We start from the raw sequence: 10,608 nt of genomic DNA on the forward strand, positions 1-10,608 counted from the left end.
TTGGTTCTCCCCTTCCTTACATACGTGTGGAGTTGGTTCTCTCCTTCCTTTCATATGTGGATTCCAGGGATTGAACTCAGGTCATGAGACTTATTCAGCAAGCACCCCTACCTGCCGAACCATCGCACCAGACTAAACTACAGTTTTCAATTTCAGTGTATTCAGATGTGTTCTGTGGTGGCCACTGTTTTTGTGCTGTTAAAGAACTCGTTCCTGGGGACTATGGTAGCTCGGCAGAAAGGCTGTGCTTAGAGTACACAGAGCTCTGCATTTCATTCTCAGCCTAATTGAGAGAGAGAGTGTGTGTGTGTGTGTGTGTGTGTGTGTGTGTGTGTGCGCGCGCGCGCATGTGGGGGTGGGAGGGTGTTCCGTATTTCATTCCCAGCACAGTATAGTGTGTGTGTGTGTGTGTGTGTGTGTGTGTGTGTGTGTGTGTGTGTGTNTGTGTGTGTGTGTGTGTTCCACAAGTGTATGTTCCATTGGCACATATTTTCATTCTATAAGCTCTGGTGTTCTCCAGTTATCCCAGAGTAACTACTTAATTACTTCATAATAACTACACACAAGGATTTTCAATGTTTCCAACACGTAAACATAGACATCAGAGGAAGTGAAGATGTTGACTGCCAGAGTTTGATCAGTGTGCATCACAAACATGCTATCAGATTCCACACTGCACCCCGCTGAGTACCACTATACATTGGCTAAAAACAATGACTCCAATCCTTAAGTGGAATCATAGAGACATCTGCGTGCCACCTTGAGGGTTTGTATTTCTCTTTCTATTCTAAGTCTGGGACTCAGCCGGAGTTGGCTTTGTATGTGGTGATTACTGCTGCAGTGTTTTTTCAATAGAGATGAATGGTCCAAAATCTTCCATGAAGCAGTCATACTGCCTGCAGCCCCTCCATGAGTCCCAGAGGAGGGAGGAGAGGTATAGGTGGGGTAAGGGAATCGTTGCTGTGAGGGGCATTTCTGCTCCCTAAGTCTGGCTGCCTATCCCCGCACTGAGACGCCCACGTCTTCACTACTTGTTTTTAGCATGTTCTAACAGGCTCCTGCCTTTTCTATGGGTGTGCTGTTTAGATCTGAAATGCTCTCCAAAGGCCCACATGTTGGAGGCTTGGTCCCCAGAGTGGGACCATTGGGAGGTAGCTTTAGAATTTAGGGGTCTAGTGGGACATTCTAGGTCCGCTGGGCGTGTGCCCTCCAGAGTGACTGTGGAGCCCAACCCTCTTCCTGTCTCCTGCACATTCCAGCATGAAGAAAGTAGTGTGACAGAGAAGAGTGGGGCATGTGCAGAGACACGATCATCTAGACCATCAGTCCATCACATGCAAACAAGCAGCCTTGATACCCGAACACCCACCTATGACGTCCAGGCGGAAGGAGAGCTTCTGCCCCCTGGCCTCGCAGCTGTACTCCCCAGCATCCGCCTTGCCCGCCTGCTGCACCACCAGCCTCCTGGAGCAGCCCGAGGCCTCCACGCGCACCTTCGAGCTGGAGCTCAGCTTCTTCCCGTCCTTGAACCAGGTCACCTCAGTCTGAGCCTGGGCCACTTCGCAGCTCAGTGTGGCGCTGGCCCCCGCCTCTGCCTTCACCTCACTGTGTGCCTGCTGCTCCTTGGCAAACACCGGCTTGGGCTCTGGGGACAGTAGTTAGGGACATACAGTGAGAGATATCATATGGGACCTTTCTCATAGACACTGATTCTCCAGGGTTCCATAAACTGTGTCCTTGAGGACATCAGGTGTCCAGTAGGACTGAGACATATCTTCACAACTGTGACTTTTGTCTCAGTGGCTCAAGTGAACATTTGGAAGTGATTCTCACCCAAGAGCAATTTCAAGGCCAGAGGAAAGAAGCTGGGCTACTCTGGCATCTTTACCTATTTACTGTCTCTGCCAAGTTCGTGGCAGATTTTATTGCTCCCAGAGTTAGCCTACTGTGTGCTCTGCAGCCTCCATTCCCTGATGGTTTTATCTACACATGAAGTATGCACAAGCACTTGTTCATCTCAGTGAGCTTCAAATGTACCTCTCCCCATAGTACCCATACCTAAGAGCAAAGCACCCCAGCTCCCATCCACACAGACACACACACACACACACACACACACACACACAGCCACTACTCTGACTTCTGTCACCACCAGTTACTTCTCCCTGGGCTTTGAGTTCACACCAGTTAGGCCAGTTACTTGCTGCGTGCTGATGCGACTCTACTCAGTGACTGACCCCAAGATAACCAAAACAGTCCCTTAACGTAGTGTTGCTCAGCAACATGACAGCTGTCTTGTGTGTGTGACTGCGCTCTGCGAGACCCACACAATGGGAGAGTCAGACGACCACAAAGTCTTCATCACATGTATTGTATTATATTCTGGTGGGTCTGTGGGCTTCTGTTTGATTTGTCTGGTGGACCCATCCACACTGCATGTTATTTGTTCATGTAACCCAAGCATTGTAGTGCACACTTTAACTTGAGAGGCAGAGGCGGGCAGATTTCTGTGAGTTCTAGGCCAGCCAGGGGTACATAGTGAGACCCTGCCCTTAAGAGGTGGAGGGAAGAGAAAGCAGAAATTTGTTCCTTTAAGCTGCTACATAGGGTTGTGCTGCATAAACACAACTGAACAACTTTTTCTCTTCCTTCTTACAGCTCATCTGGGTTGTTTGCCTGGAGATATAATCAGGAAAGCTGCTATAACTGTACTCACATGGCTGGGGAGATTGCTCAATGGTTAGGAACTCAAACTGTCCTCACAGAGGATTAGAGTTCAGTCCCTAGCACCCATTGTGGTGGTTTGATGAAGAATAACCCCCATAAGATTGAATATTTAGTCCCCAGCTGTTTGGGGGAGAACTGGGATGTTTGGCCTTGTTGTAGGAGGTGCGTCACTAGCAGGTTTTGGAGTTGCAAAAAAACTCCCACCATTCCTGGTGTGCCTCTCTCACACTGCCCTCTGATTAAGATCAAGATGTGAGCTCTCAGCTGTTCCAGCCAACATACTTGCTACCACACTGCCCCACCATGATGGACCAATTAGATGCTTTCTTTCATGAGCTGTCTTAGTCACCGTGATTAGTCATAGCAATTGAAAAGCAGCTAAGACACCCATGATGGATGGCTAACAACTATCTTTAAGTCCAGCCCCGGGGGATCCACAGCGTTCTTCTGGCCTCCTAGCCCATCATGTGCGCATACCTATGTATGGGCAGATATACACATGCATAAATGAAATGTAAATGTCTTTTTAAAGGATCCTTGGATATATCTTTGGCGATGGGAACATCAGCAGAAAGGGCTCTGCGCAGCTTTCAGAGACTGCACTGTTAGATTACAAGTTCTCCAGATCCATCCCCATGCCTGTCATCATCCAAACCCTGAACTCTGTGTGCTTCATCCATCCCTAATGTGGTGGTTTGTATATGCTCGACCCAGGAAGTGGCACTATTAGAAGATGTGGCCTTGTTGGAGTAGGTGTGTCACTGTGGGTGTGGCCTTTAAGACCCTCACCCTAGCTCCCTAAAAGGCAGTATTCTGCCATCAGCCTTCAGATGAAGGTGTAGAACTCTCAGCTCCTCCTGTACCATGACTGCCTGGATACCACCATGTTCCCACATTGATAATAATGGACTGTAAGCCATCCCCAATTAAATGTTGTCCTTATAAGAGTTGCCTTGATCATGGTGTCTGTTCACAGCAGTAAAACCCTAAGACATTAATGAAATCCTAGGTCATATAACACCAGCTTCCGTGATCCCGCTCACTTCTGTGCCTGTAAGAGGCCTTCATTTCAAATTAAAATGATTTGTCCTTAAATTGAAAAGGTAATTTAATTACATTAAAATTAAAGTGACTACTTTATTAAGATGATTTTCATAGGAAACTCTGTAATTTTCTTCCACTATCGTAAAATCTTCAAAGGCAACTCGGCAAACTGACGGTAATGGCCGTTGGGCCTCAGTGATTGCAGACTGTTGATGAACTCGCTGTTCATTCAGTCATCACCACAGCCCAGGTGATCAGAGGCCTCCTGGGGGCCTGGAGCTGGGAGGTCTGCAGTGAACAGCAGAGGACCACACTTTACCTTCTCATAGGCAGGGCACAAATATAGACCAGAGCGCCTTGGTCCAGGAAATAAAGATGTTATCCGTGTTGACATGGTAGAGGAAACAGGTGACCTAGACTCTGTGGAAGACCTTGGTGTGCTGTGACTCTCAGTCAGACAAGTAGAACACGGAGGGATCAGTACCAGAGATCTGCACTCATGAGCAAGAAAATGGGTACCTGAGCTGTGGCACAGAGAGTGCTCAGAAAGGTGTCTGTCACCCCTGGCTCCCCAACCCCTGCTTTTCCATGCTGACTAGAGTGTGACAATGAAACCCAAGCCTGGGACTAGGTGCAGGGCTTCTCCAAGAAACAGAAGCTCCAAGGGTTCAAAGCCAGCCAAGGGATACATAAGACCCTGGCTCAAAAAGTCAATAAACCAAGAAACAAAGAGGAAGGATCAATGACATCTCCTATAGATAGATTTCAGATTTATGCTACCAAACCCCAGTGAACCAAGACAGCTGAGGCCCACACACTAGCACTTTCCTTTCTGTGGCTGAAAGGTTGTGAAAGGCCTGTGGTATAAAGGTTACACAGCTACCTGAGTCACTTGGGCTCTAACAAAATGCCCAAGGCTGGTACTTCACTGAAATAAACAAACAGGTTTGTTCAGCTCACAGTTCCAAAGTTGAAGGAAACATGCCATGACAGCAGCAAGACTCTGATGAGGACCCATGGGAGGTGCCACCACAGTGACAGGAGAGGAAAGGAGACGTGAGAGGTGCCAGGCTCATTCAGGACAGCCCACTGTCACAGGGACCACTCCAGTCCCACAAGACCTAGCACACTGCACTCAGCCACTGATGAGGCTGGAAGATCCACAGCCCCCTTCCCACTGGGGCCCGCCCTGGAAATGTCTCCCTATCGCAACACAATAGGAACCAAATACCAGCACATGCGCCTATGTGAGAAACCACACATCCAGACAGAGCAGAGGCCAGCAAGGCCTCTGAAGGCTGGGGTGGACACCTCAGCTGGGGCGTGGCTGCAGGATGCCTGGAGGACTGTGCCCAGGACCTGAATAAACGAGAGGCAGGCAAGGCTGATCAAACTGCAGCAGGCCTGGAATGGCTCTGATACTGAGTGCTCCCCGTCTGCCCAGCAACTAGAGATGCTCCATGCTCTGGAACTAGGGGACATCATCGTAATAGAGTCTGAGCATAAATTGTGTAGAAGTCAATACAAAAGAAATTCTCTGTCACACCAGGTCAGCAATGGATATGAGAAAAGCCCCCAACTGCAAAAACGGCAGGGCCAAGTGAGAGGTGGTGACATCATGGGGGTCCACCTTCAGGAACAGCCACACCATTCATTAGAGCTACTGGACGAGGGTGCAGCCATAGAGACACAAAAAGATGCAAATGTGTGTCTGTGTGACTGACTGTATCTATGTGTATCTGTGTGTCTATGTGTCTGAATGTCTTTGTTTGTGTATCTTTATGTCTTCGTGTGTCTGTGTGTGTCTGTGAATCTGTGTGAGAGTATGCTGTCCTAATTACTAAGGATGTAATTAGGATGGGAAAGGCCCTGGGATTGACACCAAAAGTGTGTGTGTGTGTGTGTGTGTGTGTGTGTATGTGTGTGTCTGTATGTGTGCCTATGTGTGTCTGTGTATGTGTCTATGTGTGTGTGTCTGTATCTATGTAACTGTGTGTCTATGTGTGTGTGTGTCTGTGTGTGTGTCTGTGTGTACCTATGTGTGTGCCTGTGTGTCTATGTGATTATGTGTCTGTGTGTCTGTGTGTGTCTATATGTGTGTCTATGTGTGCCTGTCGAGTGTGTATGTGTATATCTATGTGTTTATGTGATTATGTGTCTGTGTTTGTATATTTACATGTCTGTATGTCTGTGTATCTATGTGACTGTGTGTTTGTTTGTGTGTGTTTGTGTGTGTGTGTGACTATATGTCTCTGTGTGTCTGTGTTTGTCTGTGTATCTGTGTGTGTATATATATATATATATATATATATATATATATATATAATGTGTATATGTGTGACTGTGTGTGTGTCTATGTGTATCTGTGTGCCTATGTATCTGTATGTCTGTGTTTGTGTTTGTGTATCTATACGTCTGTGTGTGTGTCTGTGAATCTGTGTGACTATGTGTGACTATGTGTGTTTGTGTGTGTCTATGACTATATGTCTCTGTGTGTCTGTGTTTGTCTGTGTATCTGTATATATATATATATATATATATATATATATATATATATATAATGTGTATATGTGTGACTGTGTGTGTGTCTATGTGTAGCTGTGTGCCTATGTATCTGTATGCCTGTGTTTGTGTTTGTGTATCTATATGTCTGTGTGTGTGTCTGTGAATCTGTGAGACTATGTGTGACTATGTGTGTTTGTGTGTGTCTATTTGTATCTGTGTGTATGTGTGTGCATGTGTATGTGTATGCATGTGTGTGAGAGATGCACACATGATGGCAATGTAGTCTCTAAATCTGGCAGCCATACATTACATTAAGTCAAACAGAATTTATAAACTTTAAAAATGCAGCAAATGAAAGTAAACCTACTTCCAGTGGTATTGGCATTGTGTGTACTAAAACATAAATTATTGAATTGGAAGGAGGCTCAAAAGAAAACATTCAAACTAAAGCAAAGAGAAAAACATGACAGAGCAGGGAGAAGCACAAGAACATGAATGTGTCAGCCAGTGTAACAGGAGTCCTTCCAGGGACAGATGGGATAAAAGAGCCAAAGACCAAGACACCCACAGACTCAAGATGCTCTGAACCCCAATATTGAGCAAACTGCAAGGGGTCTTTGCTGTATTCCTGCTGTCTGACTCAAGGAATCTACTACTGTAAGACACCATGACCAAAAGCAATGTGGGGAAGAAAGAATTTGTTTCAGCCTACGTGTCCTGATCAAGTCCGTCATGAAGGAAAGTTGGGCAAAAACTCGGGGCAGGAGCCTGAGGTAGGAGAAGTGTCCTTGCTCAGCCTGTCTCTCTTTCATCTGTGTATGGGGTTTTCATTTTCTTTTGCTGTATAGAACTAGACAGATTTATTTATTGGGATGTTGCATGTGATTCCTTCACTGTCCATCAAGGTCACTCAAGTCCAAGATTTCTGAAGATAGCCTTTTCTCAGAGAAAGATCTTTAATCCAGTTTTGCTATCAGCCCATGGTTCTTTGATTCTTTCATCTCTCTTTAAAATAAAGATACATACTCAGGTCAACTTCCAAGTTCTCCACTAGAGAACTCCCTGGCAATTTTTTCCCAACAATTTCCTTCAGGAATCATTTCAGGTCAACTTCCAAGTTCTCCACTAGAGAACTCCCTGGCAATTTTTTCCCAACAATTTCCTTCAGGAATCATTTCAAAGTAGATCTGCCTTTCACTTGCTGACACCACCCCACCTCCCACTTCTCTTAAGAATGATTTCAGATCATATTCATTCCTGACACTCTCGGAATACTAATCAGAATCTGTATGCAGGATCTGCCAGTGAAACGGGCGTCTGTTCACGGGTAGCTCCAGCTCCAACCTCATGCTGGGGACAAGCCTCAGAACTAACACGAGCATCCCTCTGGGCTGTCTGGGGCGTCAAGGCTCACACCAGCCAGTTCTGGGTTACAAAAGATTGATTTGTACACCTGCTTCCCGTATCTACCTGCTTTCTTAAATACCTCAGGATTACTACCCAGGGGTGGCACTCCACGTGGTAAGCTGAGGCCTCCACATCAATCACTAATTCAGAAAATGAACCACAGACCTGCCTACATACATACATACATACATACATACATACATACATACATACACACACACATACACACACACACACACACACACACACACAGGATTGGTGAATCCTATGGAGACATTTCTCAACTGAGCGTCCCTCTTCCCAAATGCCTCTGGCTGGTGTCAAGCTGACATAAAACAACCAGCACAACTGCCAAAACTCAGTGTTTTCCAACAAAAAGAAATTCTGAGAACTCACACACCCAGAGACCTGCTACAACAGAGATCTTCAGGGGGACTAACATCAACCCAGGTCATGGCTCTGCAACTGTTAGCAAAGCGAGTCAAAGCTCATCTGTGCCTCGTCTTAAAATGGAAATAGTCAGGATTCTCCCTCGTGGAATTGCTGAGAAGTTTAAAATCTTTGAACAATAAGAAGCATTTCACAAAATCAAGGCACCTGAATACGTTCGGCAATCTCTAGCAGTGATTATAGGTGAAGTTCAGAAAACACAGAGGTCACAAGACAGCAGTGTCTCACCTTAATGTCTTATATGCACACTACAGAACATTAAAAAAAAAAAATCTACCTGCCACGTCCAGGCAGAAGGAGAGCTTCTGACCCCCGGCCTCGCAGCTGTACTCCCCAGCATCCGCCTTGCCCGCCTGCTGCACCACCAGCCTCCTGGAGCAGCCTGAGGCCTCCACGCGCACCTTCGAGCTGGAGCTCAGCTTCTTCCCATCCTTGAACCAGGTCACCTCAGTCTGGGCCTGGGCCACCTCGCAGCTCAGTGTGGCGCTGGCCCCCGCCTCTGCCTTCACCTCACTGCATGCCTGCTGCTCCTTGGCAAACACCAGCTTGGGCTCTGGGGACAGATAGTGACACAGAATCAGAAACGGTTTGAGTCATGAAAGTCATGCAGAGAAAGACCTGGAGGAGGCTGCTGTGGGTGATGAACACCCTCCAGGCTCTGTATTCACTGAACCCCAAAAGGGCCCTGGGCCTCTCGGCATAAGACCACATCCATCCACACATTCCACTGCTGCCTCGAGAGCAGTTCAAGAAGAGCAGAATCACTGATGTAAGACTATGAATAAACACAACTTGATAACAGAAACTCACTGTTGCCAAGAGAGTCACAGCATGGGCTGCTGCTCAGTCCCTTCTACCTGCAACCATAAATCAGATTCAAAGGGGGAAATTCTCATACAGCAGGCTTCAGCTTGGTTGACAGTGAAACACAGTGGTAAAGAAGCCCTTACCTAGCATGTACCAGCAGGATGTGCAGGCATATTCTCTCTCTTCTCTCTCTCTCTCTCTCTCTCTCTCTCTCTCTCTCTCTCCACACACACACACACACAAACACACACACAGCACTCAGATCATTGTGTGCTCGGGCCTAGATGATGTCATAGAATAGAGCAGCCTGCTTGAACTGATACAGGAGCTAGTTTATGTGGGTTATAAAGGAGAAGGGCCCATGGTGAATAGTTACTCCTGACCATCCCACAGACTGGAAATTAACTAAGAACAACTACAACTACTTCTTGGTAGCCATGAGTCTAGTATGAATAACATCACTTGAGCCACCTGCAAGGTCAGAGGACATTGTCAACTCTGTGACCTATGGGTAGCAGGCTGTCAGAGTCAGAGATGGCAAAGGAGGCATTTCAACCTTCGAACTGGGCAGGCAACGCAGGCGATCTCTTTGGTTGGACCAGGAGGTCAGGAACAGGATATGGGGTTCTAACTGGTTAAATGTAATTGGCTCAGTCTTTGCCCAGTTTCTGCCGTAAGTCCTATAAAAACTTCCAGACAAAGAAGTTCACTACCTTTTCCCCTCTGGGAACCCCTCCCAGTCTGGGCAGTTTCTCTCACATTTGCCTAATCTCTCTTAACGAATCCTGCTTCCACTTCCCTTTCTCCCACTTATGTCCAAATCTCTTATTTTCATTGGCATGAATCAGCAAACCAAGAGCCATGGCCTCCAGTTGACTTTTGGTGATCATTGAGTTTCCGATGCCTTACATCTCTGGGCCAAGCATAACTGGATCGAGAAAGGTCTTATTGTTCTCATTCCTGCATTATACCCAAGGAAAGGCGGGGAGAGTATTCCAGAACACCTAACTGAACCCTCACAGCCAGAGTTCAGAGTTGATACAGTTTCCAACATGATCGTGTGACTAAAATTTCTCCTTACCCTGGTTGAACATGAGTTAAAATTTCTCTTTAAGAGATGCCTCATGTGGGACTGGATGAGACCACAGAGAACTGTGAGAGAGACCTCGGGCAGGGAGACATGGGTCACCTCAGCCCTGCACACAGGTAGGACCGGAGTCCATGGCACCAAGGAACAGTGGTAGAGCTGAGCAGACTCTGAGAACGTGAAATGGGACATTACAGTGTGAAGACACTTTGTGAGGCACACAAGAGGCCCTGGCCAACATGAACACACATCCACCAAATGCAAAAGGACCACGCACAGGGATGAGACTGGCAGGGGATACAAAGATAGGCAAAGAGGGTACTCAGGGAACAAAACACTGGACCTGCCTGGCCATAACCAGGCTCATAACATTTGTACACTAATTCAGTGTCTCAACACCCACCTGCCACGTCCAGGCGGAAGGAGAGCTTCTGACCCCCGGCCTCGCAGCTGTACTCCCCAGCATCCGCCTTGCCTGCCTGCTGCACCACCAGCCTCCTGGAGTAGCCCGAGGCCTCCACGCGCACCTTCGAGCTGGAGCTCAGCTTCTTCCCATCCTTGAACCAGGTCACCTCAGTCTG

The 10,608-nt window shown here is 47.1% G+C and overlaps 1 protein-coding gene across 1 annotated transcript in view; it reads right to left on the reverse strand.

The window, feature by feature from the left end:
• The window catches only part of Obscn (obscurin, cytoskeletal calmodulin and titin-interacting RhoGEF), a 139,479-nt gene that overhangs the window by 117,335 nt on the left and 11,536 nt on the right, over nucleotides 1-10,608 (reverse strand). Inside the window, 3 exon segments of the mRNA XM_029545663.1 lie at nucleotides 1,370-1,645; nucleotides 8,411-8,686; nucleotides 10,431-10,608. Of these exon segments, the coding sequence (XP_029401523.1) occupies nucleotides 1,370-1,645; nucleotides 8,411-8,686; nucleotides 10,431-10,608 (730 nt within the window).

This window comes from Mus pahari, chromosome 14 (genome assembly GCF_900095145.1).
Source record: "Mus pahari chromosome 14, PAHARI_EIJ_v1.1, whole genome shotgun sequence".
Classification (NCBI taxonomy): Eukaryota; Metazoa; Chordata; class Mammalia; order Rodentia; family Muridae; genus Mus; species Mus pahari.